The sequence below is a fragment of the Harpia harpyja genome, chromosome 6 (assembly GCF_026419915.1).
Source record: "Harpia harpyja isolate bHarHar1 chromosome 6, bHarHar1 primary haplotype, whole genome shotgun sequence".
In the NCBI taxonomy this organism is placed as follows: Eukaryota; Metazoa; Chordata; class Aves; order Accipitriformes; family Accipitridae; genus Harpia; species Harpia harpyja.
The window spans coordinates 60,338,353-60,359,315 of record NC_068945.1 but is presented as its reverse complement, the minus strand read 5'-3'; the positions used below and the strand labels follow the sequence as shown (position 1 = coordinate 60,359,315).

Sequence of the window (20,963 nt, the reverse complement as noted above, 5' to 3'; positions counted from 1 at the left end):
CTCTGACTATGATTGTCAGATATATGCTGAAATATGTTTATGAATGTAATTATTATCTTCTTATCTTGGAAGTAAATACTGAATCTCCAGTGTCTTTTGTGAGTGAAAAGTGAGATACCAAAATAATATTGAAAACATGCTGGGATGGACTTTGTGGATTGGAAGACTGCTTAATATAAAGATGGTATTGTCATTGATGTGTAACGACAAAAAACTCTCCACATCTGATTTTCATGCATATTTTGTAGAAAAAGTCAATATTCAAAAATATCTTAAAGACTTAAAAAACAAAAAGAAAATGAAAAATAAATCTAGTTCATGTTTGTTTGATTGGCTTCTTGGTTTCTAAAAATTGTATTGCGTTTTAAGGCACTATCATGTATACCTATGACTACCAATATTACTTGCACTATTGAGCATGCATAGTTTCCTGCCAGAAGAGGATTCCCCTATGGATCCTCTTACCTTTTATGAAGTTCATCACAGTGAAAGAAGGGTACACTGACTTGGGGTGATAGGAACAGGTTCTTTCTTTGACTACAGGACAGCACTTAACTGTGGAAGCACTCTGAAAAAAACTTGGAGTATTACACTTTAGCAGAAAACCCAATACCCAAACCTAAATGCCACTCCACATATCTAACTCTTCAGATGTTCATATTGGAAATACAAAAATAAATAGATGGTAGTATGTATTCTAAAACAAAGCCACAGTATACAGTCTGGAAAGTTTGTATGTAAAGGTAAAAACATTTGAACTAAAGAAATCAACAGTAGGATACATATTTTAATTAATCTTTGGTAGAGATGGAAAATCACGAGAACATTTATTATAGGAGAGACTTTTTTAACCCTCCCTTGATAAAACACTGGCTATTAACAGGCTTTACAAAATTCAATTTTATAGATTCACTAATTAAAACATTCAACCCATAGGCTTACAGGGTATCATTCTGTGTGAATTAGAGGTTAGTATTATTACAGATTTATATTGTGGTAGCACCTGGAGATCTTTCAGTGTTATCATGACAGACACTGCAAGTGTTGTCCCAAAACTTGTGGGATCGTTCACCCGCTGTGCAAGCCAATAACACACAGAGTCAAGGTATTAGCTGTTTATTGCCGGTTCTGTGCAGAAGGGGGTGCTAGGGGGTATCCCCACAAAGCTAGCATACCCAGCACTAAAACAGTAATTCATTTATACATTGTAAATTAGCATAATTACCATATTCATTGTTTATCAACCTTTTACTGGTGCCCATAATTCCATATCTTAAAGCTGATTGGTGTGTAGTGTCGTCTTCATTTAAAGGTGCAGCGTCTTTTAATTTTACTGCGCAAGCTCGGTGGGTGAGGGTCTTCAGGTGGAGGTAAGTATCCTAACTTCCAGAGGTGTGGTTTTCATGTTATAATTAGTTAAGTTCATCTAAAGGGCACATTTTTAACTGATTCATATGGTATAGCCAAGCTTATTGGGCTACCAGCCCACTAAAGTTTCTGGTTCCTAGTTTTAGGTGAATTTGTACCTTCTATTCCATTGTCTTGTCAAGAGCTGCTTACCCAAGTGATTTACATCAATTACTTATCTTTTGTTCCCTAAGTTTGTAAAAAATTACAAGCATAAAGATTTCAATATCACAAGTATGATATATAATTGTCTAAAGGAGCTACAGTCTCAGAATCTTTTCCTTGCACAGTTATAAAAGGAGATTTATTCTGTTTCAGATAATGTTTGTGGATTTTCATTGTAATCCAGAATTTCTCAAAGTATACACAGATCTGAATCATCCCAATTCCACTGAAGTACTTAAGGCTCTTCCATTGACTTTTTTGGCCTTTGGATGATGCCCATATCCACTTTGTTGCTTTTTCCTTCACTGGGGTTGTTTTTGCCATGGTAACAAAAGAATTGGTCACCAGAGGCAGTAAAATGCTTGATGGGAATTTCTCTGTGTAAGTAAAACTGAGGAGAAAGGCTCATTCCTTTGTTCTGGGCAACAGCACCCCTACAGCTAAACCTGCCAAGACAAAGGAGGACTATTGGTTATCTTGTTATAACAGTGCATGAAAAAAGCAACAAACACACGACAGTGCAGTTAGATGCAGAGTAAAAACAAGTATAGTAATGTTCCCTCCCCACAATAAAAAAGCAGTTATTTTTCGACAGCTTTGCTTCTTTTGTGTCTATGATGATGTATACTTTAGTGATACATTTTTGTGCATTGACAGCATACTTCTAAGCCTCTAACGGCCTTCAGCAAAATAACTAAAGGAAATTAAAGTATACACCGACGCTATACATGTAAAAATCCCATTATCTATCAAATTTAATTACTAAAATAAAAATTTCCAAACAACAGAGCAGTTGCTAAAAAGACACAAAATTTGAGCTTTTTCTGAAGGTGCTGGGATGTATCTTGAAGTAAGGTAAGGGCATACACAATCCAGAATTGTCATCACTTGAGGAAGTAGGTCATCCTTGTGTTGTCATATTCTGTATTTCATCTGTTCATAATTGAGTGGAATATTCAGCAGTCCCAACCCTATTAAAATTAAGGAGCAGATAATTCCTGACACATGGGAGAAACACTGATTCCTCTGTACTTCTGTGGTAATCTGCTGCAGTATTTACAATTCTCTTCCTTTAACACTTGGTGTGGGAGAAAAAGAAGAGATCATTAGCGACAGCAAACCAGCTGGCAAAGTTCCATGAGTGCTTTCATTTTTTTCTGGAGCCAAAGCAAAATCTTAGGGCATTAGGAATAACTGTCTCATTATTCTACTACTCTATAAAACAGACCTTTTTATTTAAGATTTTAAATTTTGAAACCTTCTGACTGAAGAAAATATTACAGTTTCTGGTGCCAGGGTATTATTTTTCAGCACATTCACAGAATCACATAATGGTTGCAGTTGAAAGGGACCTGTGGAGGTCATCAGGCTTTGTTTGACAGGATAATAACAAGGTAGAGAAGAATTTCTTGGGATATACCAACACTTTAGAAACATAGGTGGACTGTTTGGCACCTTTTTAAGCTCTTATGCTGTTGTTATCAGTCCAGCATCCAAGATGTGTTTATTCAGAAATTCATAGTCCCTGAAAGCTTCTGTTAGTGAGCAATCACAAATTTGAATGGAAGACATTAAGAATAAGGAAAAACAGAAAGGAGGGGAAGATCCAAATAGTGGTTGCGCATAGTCACTGCATTGAAGATAAAGGCTCCAGAGCAGATTTTGAGGGGGTAACTATGCACCCAGTCAATGCTATCTCATTGCTATTGTGTGTTCTCCCATATCTTTATTCTTTTCTTTTTTGTTGCAGTTTCTTCCAACTCAAAAATCAAGGTGATATTCAGTAGGTCAGCTGTAGACATGAGTAACCTGTCTGATTAGCTACACTCTTGCCCTATAGTCAGTGGACACAAACAGGCACTTTTAAAGTGCCAGTCTTTTCATCTAATGTCCTATGATAGGTGAGATTAACTGCCTTCTAAATGTTCCTGGTTTTCTCCATCGAAGGTAAAAGTTACCAACCACAATTACAAACGTCTACACAATACACATCCCCAGTTTAGTGAAAATCCTGCTTTCTCGCCTGGTTAGGTAGTGCCTACCCCAGTGTTTTGAAAAATGCTAAGCTACAAATAAGACTTAACAGCCTGAAGAAGTGTTCAGTTGGACCATACTGAATAATTGTACGGTAATTTCAATAAACTTGAATTATGTGATTTGAATGGGTCTTCTAATATTCTGGAATGTTTCTTTCTCCCTCTAAAAGCATGAAATATATTGCCATTAAGAGATGCTGGAAGATGCTTAAAGCAACTGAAGGCAAAAAAAATCAAGAGGTAATTTTTAAGGGATTTAATGACAGTTTAACTCCAAAACGTTTCATTCTAAAGATGGCAAGCTAAAACAGCCTTCAGAAATTTAAGATTTCTTTTATTAGAACCGCTTGATTTCCTTCAGTAATGATTAGAATTCCCATAATGTAAGATAGAAGATTGTGGACTGCAGCCATAGAATAAAATAGATCTTACTTTTATTGCTGCCCATCAGACACCAAGTAAAAAAAGTAAAGTGCCTTACAGCAGCATGCAGAAATGGCAACTCATCAAGCAGACTATATGCTAAGGTATCACAGTTCAGAACAAATACCAGCATTCTCAGTGGCAATGCCTTTTAGCAGGCAAAGGTTAAATATCATTTTTTTGGCATTTTTTTGTTCTGGGTTTCTGTTGCACTTCAAAGTTGACACAAAGAGAAGTAAGCTTTATTCTATTCTTATTTTGATATTAGTTGTATCTTCCAACACACTGACCAAAGTCTTTTGAGACTTTTTTATATATACCATAATTGAGCTGCATAAGCCTGGATAGCAATCACTGTCTTCAGTAGCTCTGTACAGAAGTAGCCAGGAAGCATATAGCAAATATTTCTACTGATGCGTACAGAAGAAATAGGTAAGAGTCTCTCACTCATTTTTGCTGTATTGGCTTCCCAGTGGCAACAGAAATAAATACATAAAATCCATTTTTTGTCATGTCAGTTTTTGTGACTTTTAATGTATACACCAACAAGTCACATAAGCAGTGGTAACTGGGTACGTATACAACTCTGCAATGAAAATAGTTGAAAATAGCTTTATTTCATAGTTGTCATGGCTTAAAAGTAAGCTTATCAATTAACAACAATGATCTGAGATGCTGAGATAACTTGATCGTCCTCAATCACATACTGAAAACCTTTTTTTGAGAAAGAGATAAAAGCTGGTCATCTTTTTGCATTGTTCAGATAACAATCTCGGCTTGATTGCAACTTCAAACAAAAAAAAGGCATTCTCAAACAAAAAAAAGGCATTCTCACACTAAAAAAGTAATCCCTTCCTCCTTCTATTGACTAACTTGTTTATTATGTAGGAATTTTTGCTGGGTTGTTTTTTTTTTTTAAGTTGATGCTGTACATTCACCTGAACCAGCTTTTGTGGATTTCTATGATCTCTCTTTGGTGGCTGAAAGATAGCTTGACATTTAAAGTTGGCTAAATGCTACAAATGTATTTAATGCTAATTATATAATGCATTCTGCTCGTGAGTACTATTACAGGAATGCAGCTTCTAAAACTGGTAGGATTTCATGAATCATTGAGTGATTTTGTTGGCAATCACATCATATACTGAAATCAGCTGCTTTTCTCTGTACCACCACTCCTATTGTATCGTACTCCAAACTGCAAATCACTAATGGCAAGGAAGATCTTCTAGTTTCAAACCTAAATTTATCCATGGACAATTCATATCCATTTGGTTTGTAGCCAGTATACCTTTCCCCCTATATAAATCATATTTGTGGGATTCATTTCCCTAGGTTAAATTAGCCATATTCTTCTAACCTCTTCTCCAAAAATCAGCCATCTGACTAAGCATTTGTTTGCACATTCTTTCTCCACTTGGGGTGAAATCCAAAAATATGTTTAAGATCCTAAGTGACATTTTAGACAAAATTTATGTGTATAAATTCAGGAGAATGATCCTGGAAAACTGTCTGTGACCTCCACAGGCACACAGTATCTATGAAAACCTTTCTATTTTCCTAATTCTGGACACCATAAAGGCTCGACTGTGGACCCTGTCTCTGCCAAGCTGGCTACTTAGGCAGTTACCTCCTGCCTAACACTCTTTGGATAGACGAGTGTGGGGGGTTTGTATTTTATTTTTGTATTTTTTTCTCTTGCCAGATCTACAGTCTGATTTGGTGGTGATGCTCTGAATATGTATGTCCCTCTATCATTCTGTACAATGGTGGGGGTAACTTTTTTATGTGTAAGCCTAGCAATTTGAATATTTCTTCTAAAGTTAGGAGATCTGAGTCCTCAGTCTGTGTGGGATTTGAATTTGTAGTTCACACATCCCAAAGAAATGCTCAGGCCACCATTCCCATTCTAGATGGGAACATAACCTTCTCTCTCTGCATCGTTCTGTTCAGGCAATGTCTACCATACTCAGAGGGACTCAGCAAGGAAGATGTACAGACTTTAGGAGTACAGAGCAATTATTTGTTGATGAATACACATAGCAGACAGATACATCTGAAGAACCGTTGATACTAATATCCTCACCACCTCAGTGAGGCCCTTGAAGAGTGTTTGCTGACCAGGCAATCATTAGTGAGGTTAGGAAGCGACAACTTCTTTGCTCCTTGGAACAGACCAACTGACAGTCCCTGTTGCTGGGTTGCTGCCATCCACTTCTGTGTGTTTTTCTTTTGATTTTATACCTCTTCATTTCAATATTTTTCTTCTTGAATTCTTCTGCCAATGACACACTGTGGTTTTGCTCTTTTTTTTTTTTATTATTTTATTTTCTTACATCACCTGGCTTTCTCTCAAACACCTTCTCACCTCTTAACAGACTTTTTCTCAGTAAAACTGAGTTGAGGACTCACGGCTGTGCTGCACCAACCTACGCCTTGCATTGTAGACATCTGAACCTCTGGGCCGAGGGTTTCAAGAATTCATTCTCTCCTGTTTGCAAAAAGAGCCATTCTGTAACAAGCAGGACAAGGACCTCACAAGAGGAAGAGTGACTCCAGCCTCACGTTATACAATATATCTCTCCAGGGCAGGAGGACATGGGGGCTTCCAAAGCCTGAATACATACCTGCTTTAAAGTAACTAAAACATAGGAAAAGAACTACAACTTAAGAAGGATGTAGCGCAATTTCCCTCTATAGGAGATGTGTTTTCCCTGCCTAGCAATTTCTTGACTCATCTCTACTAATTTGACTAATCATTTCACAGTGGCACAGGTTCAGTTATTGTTCTGGAATCCAGGTATGCTCAATGTGTAATAGTTTCATTTTTACCTGTAGAATAAATGAAATTATCCACGAAAAAAATACAAGGTTTTTCTGACAGTATTCCTCCAGTAAACCCATATTGCTTTTTAGTATATGGCCCTTTTCTTCATCACAAGCATCAATTCAACTTTCTTTCAAATAATTTTCTAAAACTTTGTAAACATTTGAATTGGACTAGCAGAGCTGTAGTTACCAGGAACACTTCTACACATTAAATAAAAGTGGATGTGAGTTGAATGTGGGTAAGCTGTGTGTAACTCAATTTGGGTGGATTATGTATATCTCATAGCTGCTTGATTTGGCTTTCTCATGCCAATATACTTTAATGAATACTATTAGACTATGATGGTGCGTTTCCACATCCAATATGATGATTTCTATTCTGTGTGCTCATTTCCTGTTGATATTTGCTTGTGTTCAATCTGTTATAAAAATTTGAGATTGAAGCACATATTATGTGTACCATACCTTTAACTCTGAAGCAATCTTACCTGCACTGTGGATATCTTCTTATCTGCAAGGATACCAAATATTTTGTTGCTTGTTTAAATTAGCTTTGCAGAATTTGACTTAGCTCAATTTTTGGAAATTCATTCCTTATCCGTGCATTTTCTGATCTTCAAGACAGAGTTTGCTATGCTTTTCAGATTACTTTTCCTCTCTGGGTGTGCTATTCGGTTACTTTTTCTACTGTTTCATTAAGTGGCTTATTCATATGAGATCTTAGAAACATGCTGTACAAGTTTGTTAAAATAAAAACCAAATCAATTAAAAATAAATATCCCAGGTAAAACTGTTTTAGAGTCTCAGAATAAATAGTTTATATTAGTATTTATACCAGAGTTGTCTTAATTTGAAATGTATGTTTATTTTGTTTTCTAAGACACATACTCAAATCTATGCTTAGTAAAAAGGAAGATGGCAAATTTGAGTAATAAGAAAAATATTTTAGTGACTGCCTGCACTGCTTCTCCCCCTGTTTTGTTTATGAGGTAATTAGGGAGAAAAAGCATGCTTTCTTTTCATAGATCTATTCAGTTTTTTATAATTAGAATATGGTTTTTGGTAAAGATTCTGTTTTGCAATGTGTTTATTTTAGATAGTGAAATCAGAAGGATATTACTTTTTCAGAGATTTATTTCTTAATGCTTTTTTCATTCCTATGTTGGTTTTGTGATTTTACTGTACTGCAAGCAGTGAGGAAGAAGAACTAGGAAGGGATAAAAATATGATCTAAGGAAGTAGTTGGTTGAGTTGGTTAGTGTCTAAATGAAACTAAAGCTTTTGCCTTCTGGAGTAACTTAGAGATGTTTTATGGGAAGAAGCGTTTGTTTTCACCTTCACAAATATATTAAGTACTTTGAGTTACTTTCAGTTAAAGAAAAACTCTAGTTTACCAATTAGTGTTTGCCAAGAGTAAGTAATGAATTTATCAACATACTGCAATAAAAAATCCTTGACTGGCAGGGAGATGGAATAGTTGACCCTATTATTTTCAACTTGAAATTATCTAACGTTGTGGTATGCAAATACAAAAGCAAAGGAACTGAAATGCCTGAGCTCTTGCATGACAACTGAAAAACAGACATTCACAATGAATGTTAGGTGTATGCCCTTTTCAGGATGACATTTGTTTATTACAAAACTGAATGAGGAAAACATTGTGACACAGCTACTTTGTTCTGTCCAGCAATGTGGGGTTGTAAGGATTGCTGAAAACACAGGGAGAGCGCCATGGATTCAGAATATTAAAGCACACTAGTATCACTTGTGATGCCAGTAATAGTGTCTACTGCCAATTCAGGAACCAAAGGTTGTGAAGAATTCTGTGAAGAGCTAAGAAGATTTATCTAGTGAAGACTGCTGAAACAAGATGATGTCCATTTCCCAAGTCCTAATAAATTTGGGTTGACAGGCTAACTGAAAAGATAGCCTCAGGGAAAAGCTTGCATTCAGGGCATGAGGTTAACTGAGGAGAAGACAGGTCTAAAACTGAGGCATATGACTTCACCGTACAAAATTTGATTTTACAGAGAACCATTCTGACAGAGAATCAGGAGCTAGAGGACTGGTGATACAAGAAGATTTTTGTAGGCTCTTTTGTGATCAAGTATCTGCATGATTATAAAAATTTAGATTGGAATTTAAAACACACAGCTTGGAAGAAATATTTGCCATGCCTATATAACAACACTAAAAAATAAAGTGGCAAATAGATGCAGATATAATAAAAGTCCAAGAAGACAATAGCAAGGTTCATTAAATCACTGCATATCGAGACAATTCCAGGTCATTTCACTAGCATCACTTGCATCAGTATGGCAGGGAGGCAAGACTGGGACTTCCATCTCTTGACAAGATTTAGTGCAGTTTGCCAATTTGGTCATCATCACCTTCCCTTGCTCATGTTAATTGTCACTATTTTCCTTTTTAAGAGACTTGTTCTACTATGTGCTCAGCACAAAGCACAGTCCTTGAGTTGAAGAACTTTACTGCAGGGAAAAGAGACTGAATAGGGACCATGAGCAAAGCTGAGAGGAAACAGTGGCTGGGTAACTGTTTTGGTTTTTAAATACTCAATACTATTACTAAAGTTGCTGAAGTTATTATAGGCAGTTCAAAGAATAGAGTCTGTGAAGGATTTAAATGAGGGAAGGGAAGTGACGATGAATCTGAGAAGGAGCAAGTGTATGAGCAGTGAGTAGGCTGCAGCTGAAGAGGTACTAAATAGGATCTACGTAACGAGCAGAGCTAGAAGTAGTAAGAGCCAAATGTAGATGTATAGAAAAGAAACAAATGGAAATAAATGGAAATTATGTCACGAACAAATGGTACTGTGAGAAGAACATGTGCAATTAATGTATAAAGTAACATGTTCTTTAAGAATTTCTATATAGCATGTGTGTGAAATTCAGCAAACTCTTGAACCATGGATTATTTCATGGTAGAAGCCACTTAATTATGTTTTTATGAAATTAAAGATGGTTAAGGCTAGATTCTGAGAAGCTTAATAACATTTAAGTATTGTCTTATTCTCATGCCCCATGCTGACAGAAGATGTATTAGCACAAATAATAATGGTATTTTTTCTGCTTACATTGTGAAATGAGTATTTGTCAGGCTGATTGGAGAAGGCAAAACCTGCCCCCTTTTTAGTGGGTTTAAAAGCTTTTAGGCCCTCCAATAAATTTAATTAAAAATTTAATCTATTATAATTATCTAGTCAACTTTGTGTAGTGGTCTTTACAATCTTTATGAGAAAAGAATAAAGGGTACTAAGAAATTGGATCTTTTTTCTGTAGTCTATTTATGCAAAATGTTATCTAGTGTATTTAGTCACTTACAGACTCCTGATAATACTAACAGCATGACTTTCTGTGGGCCAAATTTGTTTCCTGGTGTATTACTTCTATTTGAAGTTTATAAAAGACAGTTCGCAACATACTTATGGCTTCCAATATTGTTTTCTAGGAAAAAAAATGTTGCTGCCCACAAAAAGGGAGGAAAATATAGTAAAAATTCCAGATAAATCCCTCTAACAAATATTTGCAAGAAAACTAAGTTACATTTTACACATTCTTTAAAAAAGAAATTACTTTTATTTGTATTTCTTAATTAGTGCTTCCCAGACAAATGACGTGTAGTTGGAGCACTTTAAGTCCTATGGAGAAGGATCATCTGCCCTGACGGATTATGTTTTAATGCTTTTTTCCACAGAAAAGCTAAACCTAAATTATATTTAATAGTCTGAGACAGAGCCACATTCAGTTTGGAGTTGCAAAGGGTATAGTAACTATTAGGGGCTTCATTGCATTTGGAGAAAGCTGATTAAATCGATAAACTGCATTTATTGGGACAATAGTGCCAAATACTTTTAATAAATATTTATTTGTGTCAATTACTAGGACTCACTAGTTTGGTCATTTTCTATAAAAGTAAAATAATAAATACACAAGGCAATTGTTAGATGACCTAAATGATAATGCATGCATTCTTGCATTTCTTGTGCCTGAAAAAAAATTTGTCAGACAAAGAAAATTATTTTAGACATTAAATAGCCTTTCCTTAGTTCCATTTCAACAAAATTAGCCCACATGAGCGTTTCTTACTAAATTTTTGTTTCACATGCAATTGTCATTTTGTCTGCAGTTCTTGCAATTTATATTTCACTTATTAGCTTAATCAGCTACTTTTTCAAAGGGGCAGCATCACAGCAGTGATTCAATTATTTTAAAAACAAAAAACAAGAGAATTGTAAAGTCATTTAGCAATGGGATTTGGATCTGAAGTATGCAGATAGACTTCACAAATTGGGGTTTTGGTAGACTTTAGATAATTCCAGAAAGTGTTTGAAACCAGCTAATCTCAAAATGTCTTAATTTCTAATGATACCAATGTGCTCAGAAATATCCTGGTTGGGATGTGAGAGCTGAGCACATAAGCTCCATCGTTAGAGATTAATAGGAAGATGCCTCACTTCTGGTTAACTATGTTGAAAAGCCATTTGTGGTCCTATCATGAACAACTCTTATCACTCTGTGAGAAATGCCGTATCAATGACAAAATGCTGGCATCACCACATGTTAAGTACTCTCGGTGGGAAAACCTGCCAGTGCATTTGCTGAAGTGGGGCCCCTCTACGCTGAAAAAGGCAGGTTGCCTGGAGTCAGAAGGAGAGCAGGGTGTCTGGTGCTTCCACCCCTGTCATTTGGGCATTCTTTGGTGGCAGGGGCAGTGCTGGAGTTCCAGTCTCTTCTTTTGGTGTTACCTCATTTATTACTGTATTGTTATTATAAAATGCATTAATGTTTCTGGGGCTGCACAGTTCATCCAGATACCCCTTCTGCTAATTAAATGCCACATCTTCTGGGCAACTGAATATATACCGTTGGATATTCTGCAGTATTCGATGGTATGTAACTGCTCAGTCATCCGTAATACCCTAATATTATCAGCAGTATTACCGATATAGTTACTAATAGAACAATTTTGCTGTTTTTCATGTGCTTTATATTCAGTAGGTCACTAAGTTCTCTAAATCAGAGAGATACAATAACTGAATTGCTGAGACCTTCTGTTGTCACAGTAAAAGGAGTTAAAAACAAGCATACAAAGATTTTATTGTACAGCATAGATCTCTCCTTCTCCAGTAAAGCTCATTTTGCACTAGTGAAGTAGAGCTTCATTATCTATTCTAGTATCCAGAAGATTCTGGGCTTTTTCTTTCCTTTCAGTACTTTCTGTGTTTAAAATTTGCTTTTGCTAAAGAAACTGTATCCCAAATCCCACCGGAAACAGTTTCATTACTCCTCTCATGTAGTAGCTAGGCAACTGGCAACAAGATCTTTTGCACAGATACAAGCATTTGTCCTTTTTTTCTGATTTTCTGGGAAGAAGAGTAAAAGGAGCCAGTGTGCAGCAGGGATTTAGCAGTAAAGAGAGCAGACAGGTGATTGTCCTTCTGGGTTACAGCCATATTAAATTTCTACACTGATACATATACACAAATTCAACAGGGGAAGGTAACTTCTGAAGAGAAACACAAAGATCCATGAGTCCCTGTTGGTCCCCTTTTACTCAGATTTACAAAATTAGAGAGACCTACTGATAGATTATAGAGGCTTTAGAAGACAATAGATGTTAGAAATATATAAGCAAACTTTGTACATAAAGGTCGTCAATACTTTGGAACAATGTAATTGTTTTCACAGCGTATTTTTATATTTGTTCAGCTTGGCTTTCTGGAACCTGACATGCTTCATTTCTGTTAGAAGGGTGTTATGGATCTTCCTGCAAGAGCAACAAACAAAGAAAATAACTTCTCAGTATGCGTAGCGTTTGGATTAAAAGTATTCAGCTGTATCAGTTGAAAACGCCATATGATTTTACTGTTAAGTTTTCAAATAAGTAACTTCATATGTTTGTTTTATCACAGGTACAGGAATGGCTGTGCTTAAACTGCCAGACCCAAAGGGCAATGTCAGGACAACTTGGGGATATGGGCAAGGTGCCACTTCCGAAAGCAGGCCCTTCACAACCAGTATCCAAATCACCTGCTGCTCCTCAAAAACAGCCTATGCCTGCTGTCTCACATTCCCCTCAGAAGACTTCCACACCGCCTACTCCAGCAGCAGCAAAACCGAAAGAAGAACCAGGCATTCAGAAGGAAGTTCCAAAATTTCAACAGGGGAGACTGGAAAAAACATTGTCAGCTGATAAAATCCAACAAGGAATTCAAAAAGAAGATGCAAAACTTAAGCAGGGGAAACTTGTCAAGACACCCTCAGCTGATAAAATCCAACGTGTTTCTCAGAAGGAAGACCCAAGACTCCAGCAAACAAAACTGACAAAGGCAGCCTCATCTGATAAAATTTTGCATGGAGTTCAGAAGGAGGATGCAAAATTTCAAGAGGCAAAACTGGCAAAAACATCCTCAGCTGATAAAATTTTGCATGGAGTTCAGAAGGAAGACATAAAACTTCAAGAGGCAAAACTGGCAAAGATACCCTCAGCTGACAAAATTTTGCATGGAATTCAGAAAGAAGACCCAAAACTCCAACAGATGAAAATGGCAAAGGCACTATCAGCTGACAAAATCCAACCTGCAGCTCAGAAGGAAGATGCACAACGTCAGGAGGTCCAGTTGTCAAAGGCAGTTTCAGGTGATAAAATCCAACATGGAATTCAGAAAGAAGATCCAAAACTTCAACATGAGAAAATCATGAAAACTTCTTCAGTGGAGAAAATCCAACAGGAAGCTCAAAAAGAAGAACCAAAACTTCAGCAAGGGAAACTGTCAAAGACACTTTCAGCAGATAAAATTCCTGCAACAATAAGTTCAGACCAAAAGAAACCCCTAAGCACATTGGAAGAAGATAAAAAACCTGTGCTCCCAGAAAAGAGCGCTTCACATCCAGAGGACAAAAAAGAACAAATTACAGCTGAGACTAAAGATCGTGTTGCTGAACAGAAAGCAGAAGCTGAAGCACCTTATAAGGGACTGCAAGCTAAGGAAGAGGATGTTAAGAAAGAGGGTTTGATAACTGGGATTTCACAAACGGTTTTGAAAGCTGAAAAAGCTCAGGAAGAAGAAATTCCTGTTCAAAAAGCACCTTTGCCAGGAACTGACCATGTGGAAGCAGTGAAAGAAAAAATAGTAAGTGGCTTTCTCACTCCCACCCCCCTTCTGCCTTGCTACAGTTTAGAATCTGATCCTGACAGACCCTTTCCTTTATGTCTTGCTGCTCTTTATTGTTATTCGCAGTATGGGATGATTCTAAATTAGAAAATCAATCCTTCCCATTGAGTGAAAGTTTCACCAGACAGTCCTATGATCTAGATGCAACTTTTCAGTACTTCTTGCATGATTTTCATTCTCAAGCAGTTAAGCATTTGAAACTAAGACAAAGTTCCTGTTTAATCATTTTTCCAATATTTCTGATTTATTTACCTGCTTCTGTAGACTCTCCAGACTTTGGAGTTTAATTGTTGAAATTGGAATGTTTTCATAGTTCTTAATCCCAAAAGGGAATAATCTGTGATGGTAAGGTGTGCAGTGTTTTGCAATACCAAAATATAACAAACATTTGAGGAATACTTTGTGATGCCTGAACATGGTATGTTAAAGTATGCAATCTTCACATCTTTTTACAATTTCATTTGCCTATCTCATATGGACAAGTACTTTTACGTAGGGTTCTTGGTGGGCTCTCATCATCAAGTCAGATGAATGGATGAGTTTATGATAGCATGTACTAGAGGTCTGCATTTCTTAAATAAATGTGTTTGCTGGATGTGAAGTCACCAACAAATCACTTAATCAGTTGAAGTAATATACACAATTTGTTGAGAAATGAAAAATGATGGTGTTTTATATCAGCATTGAAAATTAGGTGCTGATTATTATGTTATGAAAGTAGGAGTAGGTTTAGGAAAAGTGTTTAACCTTTGCCAAAATGATGTTTTCAAATAATCCCAGTCAAAAAGGTCAAGTGGTTTTTTTTTTTATTGGGTTTTTTTAGTTTTGGTTTTTTCCCATGGTGGTATCCAAGTTACTTGGACAGGAAAATATTCTGAATCAGAAATTGTGCTGTGGAAAATACTACTATTTTTATAAACCAAGTTTCCTGTCTGAAATATATCTCCTATCACATGTTGTGTTTCCTCCTCTTGATGGTATCAAGAGGTATAGTGTCCCCTGATTGTAGCAAGGGAATCTCTGAATTATGCTCAGAGTAACATAGACAGAAATACTCCCTTCTGTAAGAAACTGGAAGGAGATCTAAGAAAATCCTATATCAGTTTGATTATATCGTATCAAACATAAGACATTATTGCAGGACTTTCCAAGAAGAGTAAGCTTAATTTTAGTTAACAAAATGTCACTTCTGGGGATTTTTTTAAATTCATATCAGAAAAACTAAGAAGTAGAATTAGAATTTTGTTACTGTTGTTAAAAATTTGGGGATTTTTTCTGTTGAAAAACATTTATAAGGGAAAATTTTCATCACATGCTAGTCTCAGTCCTGTCTGGTCATTTTTATGTTCTCAAAGGAGGTGAATGCATATTATACTGTGGACAAATCTAAGATACATTGGATTTCCATCTCTGATAGCAACAGGTTTTAATTGTAGATTAATTAGTGATTTCTAATGTGGTGCACACATATATTTCACTCTTATTTCACGTATATTTTACTTCCTCCCACGGCTTTCTAACTGAAATCAGGACTTCTTGACTTAATACCATAAATAAGGATTATCTTTCCTTTGCTCTTCTTATCAGACTTTGAAGTACACTTAGCTAAAGTTTGTAAAGCAGAAGTTTCATGAATAAAAAAACCCAAACCCACAAACCCCATATATATCCACTTTTAAGTATTTTTAAAATTAGAACACTCTGAAATACAAACCAGAATTGAATGAATGAAAAAGGAATAGCTATTTTTACACAAAAAAAGACTTTTTTTTCCCATTTTTTTCCCCCTTTTTTGCTCCTTGGAAAAATCCTAACAAAAAAAAAAAGCAGTAGCTCAAATTGTTCAGAATTAAAAATAAAGCTGGTGTCTAGCTTGTACTTCGTAAAAATAACTCTTTTTTATTATTTTTATTTATTGAAGTATTTTAATGTTCTCTATGCTGAGCGTCAAACATTGTTAGATACAATTCTTCCCAAGAGAGCATGTAACAGAAGTGGAAGAGGAGATAACAATTTAGCTATCACACATTGATTCCATATCAGTGGGTAAAGGACAATATCTAGACATTGAAGAATATATTTTACAAGTATTTCAGGACAGAATCATATAAAGGATTTCAGGTAGGTGTATTTTTAAACAGGGATGCAAGGGAAAACCTAATACTTTCTGCACTTGACAAACTGCTGATGCCATGTTATATCCAAAATTGTGCAAATGGTAATTACTAACTCTTGTGGTATTCCAATGAGATAAGTAAATAATACTATCCTCATTTTTCACTAAAAAAAAAAGACAGCAACACCCCAACAAGTCCCTAAAGACATGAAGACGCTAAAGTTGTGATCCAGTACAATCAGTAGAATGATCCTTGGAAAATCACAGGTATCAATTGTATTTACAGATCTGGCATCCTTTGAAACAAAAGTGACTTAAATATTGAAAAATTTTTAAATATTTGGGCTCAAAGTATGATTTAAGGTATCATAAAGCCATTTTTTTCTTCAAAACATTCTTTTTTCAGTAATATTTTAAACTGTAATTTCTTCAAAAAGATTTTAAAGAATAAACTGACTTTGCTCATGATTTACAGGACCCTTTCCTGAGATATCATCTTGTAATACTGACTATTCACATGTGCAATAGCAGTTAGCTGTTCTAACAGGGATGCCTAGAAATCCTGGATGATTATGACGTACAGTCTGTCAGTATAACACAGTCATCTTGGAACTCAGAAATTAACATATAAGCAGTTCAGCACATCTACATGAACACATTACCGTGGTGTAAATTGGACATATATTTACAACACATCAGCTGTATTATATAAGTGCCCTTACTATTACCTTCTTATGTTTACTGCAGAATGATTGTGTGCTTAGGTTGAGTAACCAGGTAGAAATTAATATCTTGTAAATTGACATAATTATATTAACACATGCTATTAATTACAAAACACAGATCAGGGAGCCACAATAAGGAGGAGAAGGCTTATCTGTAAGCAGTTTTTCTGGGCACAAATAAAATGTTTCATTTTGATAATATAAAATTCAACTACAGATTAAACAGTTTAGTCAACCAAAATCTTTTTTTCACTCTCTGAAACTTTTTTTTTAGATAATGTAGATATCTTTATTTCTTCTATAAACAGAATGACCTTTTAAAAATCATGAGTTCCTTTGCAAATAAAATTTCTGTTCTGTGCAACAGAATGTAATCTTGCTAGCTATAAATAATTTTTAAAAGTGACAAGAATTTTTTTTTTTTAAATCACAGTTTTCTTTTAACAGAGTTCTGACTGAATTTGATAACCAATGGGACTTTTTAAAGCACCAAGTTTTATATTTTGAAATAAGAATATTTAAAGTGAGGAAGTGTAAGAATAAATAATACTTCTAAAGCAAAAACTTCTAATGCAAAATAGATTTATGATGTATTGACATTGACACTGTAGAAATGCCACTAGAATAGTACAAATACATCCTACATTAAATTATTTTACCATTAATTAAAGAGTTTGCATTTGCTGTTTTTAAACTGTCTTATCCAGCCCGCAGCTTTTATAAGTCTCCTTGTTCCTCATGTCTCAAGAAGATCCTCCCATCAATGTCTGTATTAGAGTTAAATTTGTCCAGTATTAAAAACTCACAGTAGGCAAACTTTCAGAACAAATGCCATTCAACTACTCAGAAAGGCCCAGTAATTCAACATGTACCAAAGTACTTCCACTTCGCAAGAAAAAAGTAGGGTTTTTTTCTTATTGATTAAAATATATTTTTCATTCTCCAAGAGTTGTTGAATATATATATGATCCTCAGCAGCATTTTTTCTGCAATATTTTGTTATTTACCTAAAGATCTTATGTTTATGGTATGTTTACAAGTCTGACAATGATGCTGTCTTTGTGTATGTGATGGCTTGCCCTGTAGAAAATAAATTACCAGTCATTTAAGAACAGGTGTAGCTAATGACAATATCCCAATTCACAGGCTGTAGGAAATAGGGAAAAAAAGCACAAAGACCAAATATTATTTGGTTACATTCATATGATCTTGAAACACGATGTGCTGGAAAATTTTTGCATGATGTATCATGTGACAGACAACTAGAGATAGAAAATATATTCATATTGTGGTAGCCTTAAAAAGAAAGTTGGATTTTGCCATCATTTTTATTTCTAGTGATAAAGGAAGTCCCTCTTTATTGTAGATCTTTTTCTTCTCCTTACTGTACAAATAGTCTTTCCCGTATTCAGTTTCCTATTATTCATAGCAGTGATGTTATGTCATACACTGAGGTTCAACAACAGAACAGGCAATAGCAATATTCCTTGCCATCGCCTCTGGTTTGGTCATTGAGCAGGTACTACACATTGGACTCACAGATAGTGGCACCATCACAAATTACAAGGAGAATGGCTGAAGTTGTGCCATGAGCAGTTATTGTCTACCTATTTCTGAGCTTAACTGTTTTTAACTGTTTAGTTGACGCCTTCTGTCTCTGCTTTACAAGTCACTGTATCACTACATCTCCCTGTGGAGAACCAAGTTCTGACAGATTCATTTTCAGTAGATGGATGCAATCTGTACATCTACTCCTAGGAGACCTTCTGAGCTTGAACAATGTTTGGATTTTCTAGTAGCTCACCGAAATTGATCCGTGTGTTTGGTTGGGTATGTCTTTAGAAGTATGAACATATTGGAAATAAAATAAAAAATAACAATCAAATGTCATAGGTGAAATTTTAGTGAGTGGCATAATATTTCTAGGTGGAAAAATCCTTTGGTTTAATGAAATGCATATTTTTTTTTTAAACATAGGCCAATAAGTTCCCCTTAAACAGTTTATTCTTTAATAAAGGGAAGAAAAATGTAAATATAACATACAAAACCTAAGATTTTTAACTATGCTTCATTGCTGACTTTTCATGAAGAGTATATATAATTCTGTCATTAAGGGCTGGAGAATATCCAAGAGTACATTTTTCAGAATAATAAGTAAGTGCTGAAGTGTTTAAGTGGTGATGACTTCCCAAAGTTGTTTGGAGTACTATAGGTTTCTCCATATTTATATATTAATCACAATCTTATCATTAGAGTTGTCCTTAGAAATATTTGTTTCCATATTTGATATTTAATTACAATGGATTTTGCTCTCATGTCAGATACTTGGGTTTATCATATTGGGTACAATATAGATAAGAACAGATGTAGTTTATATTCATGTTAGTATCTGATTTTGCAGATAATAAATCACTCCTGTGAAATAGAGATTCCTTAATATAATATTAATTAGTAGATTACTGTAATATTAATATTAGTGTTTTAATGTAGGATTATGTGCACATTGATATGTCTATAGGCAAGAACAGGTACTTTAAATGTAAATTAAATAATGAAAAAACCTGACTGGTTTTTAGAAATAAAATAACTGACAATAGCAAATATTTGGTTTATGATATTTTGGCATCAAATATAACTTTAGTGTGAATAAACATTTGAAAATACTTGTAATTGATAGCAACTTAACTTGACTGTAAATGTACCTTTAAATTATAATTAACCATTGTCATAGTTTTCTTAATATATTTATTCCACAGTATTTTTTTTAACTCAGCATATTGCCAAGGAAGTTGATAAATTAAACCTTTAAATAAGTGGTCTGCTGTACTGCTGAAATCATTGACTTAGATTAGCAAAGTTGATAAATACTACCTACTTGTATTATTGAGGGCCATAACAAATATGAAGATCACTTCATATTATTAAAATCACGAGACTTTGGGCTGCTTGTTCTCAAATTGCTAGTGGAGGTGGGGACACTTCGCAAGATTGTCAGCTAAGATGACCTGTCATTTGGAGAGTGAGCTGTTTTGTTAGCGGAATGGTGAGGTACTTTCACTAAGTGCAGAACATTTCACAGTTGAGAGAAGCAGGAGGGAAACTCTTGTGTGGTAATACTTGCTGTAGGATATTTTTGGTATTTTTGTTATCTAAAGGAGGAGATAGAGGTGCTTGTCATTCAGAATGGTGTAGAAGGATCTGGAAGCTAGGAGAACAACTAAGTGTGTTTAATTAGGTATGACAAGGAAAACATTGGTTATGATGCCCAGTTAGGTATGCCTGCCTTGTTTGCTTCCTTATTTCTTTTTATTAATAGCTGACTCTCATGCTTTCCTCCCTGCAATTACACTTCCCTACCAGCAGCTTACCTCCGCATTACAAATTTACGGAGAAACTTCTTTTTTATGAGGTACTCAGAAAATGTTTGTATGGTGCCAAACTGCAGATATGGGGACATTCCAAATTGCATTAAATCATGCTTCAATACTCCGTATATTCTGTTGCATGTTACAATGTGTAACAAAATGAAACCATAAGTCCAAAATTTGAGAAGATTGACATATTTCTAGACAATTATAAAAGATTAAATGGGCAAAGAAATGAGCAGACCCCAGAAATACTACAGACTGACGTTTGGCAAGCTATATTACTTTGTATCTAGAACTATGTAGGCAGTTTTGAAACATTGGTAATTAAAATCCTCATTTAAATTAACCCCCAAACAACTTGTCCCCTGCACATGTGAGCAAATGATTGATTATGATTAGTAAGTGTTCTGAAAACAATTAAATACAGTATTTGTTTATATTGAAAAAGAGAAGATCATCTTACCACTAATAAAATCAGTTGCCAGTGTGGACAGCCATGCAAAGCATAGTTAGATTCAATGCAAAATCTCAAAATTTGAGGAAATTTTTGTATTATTTTAATAGCTTTGAATACCAAAATCAGTGTTCAGTCTTTTATGGTTTAATATAATTCTTCTTGGCATCATAATTTTTCATCTGAGACATTAACTCATCTTTTAGAAAAAGATCACATGTATTTAATTGCCTGGAGACATTAAG

General features: G+C 35.1%; 1 protein-coding gene across 7 annotated transcripts in view; it reads left to right on the top strand.

Annotated features, from left to right (window-relative positions):
• The window catches only part of PCLO (piccolo presynaptic cytomatrix protein), a 396,779-nt gene that overhangs the window by 171,563 nt on the left and 204,253 nt on the right, over positions 1–20,963 (top strand). For all 7 annotated transcript variants that reach the window (XM_052789184.1, XM_052789180.1, XM_052789182.1 and 4 more), the window contains exon 4: positions 12,793–14,013. In XM_052789184.1, coding sequence (XP_052645144.1) covers positions 12,793–14,013 — 1,221 coding nt within the window. The remainder of the gene's footprint in view (positions 1–12,792; positions 14,014–20,963) is intronic.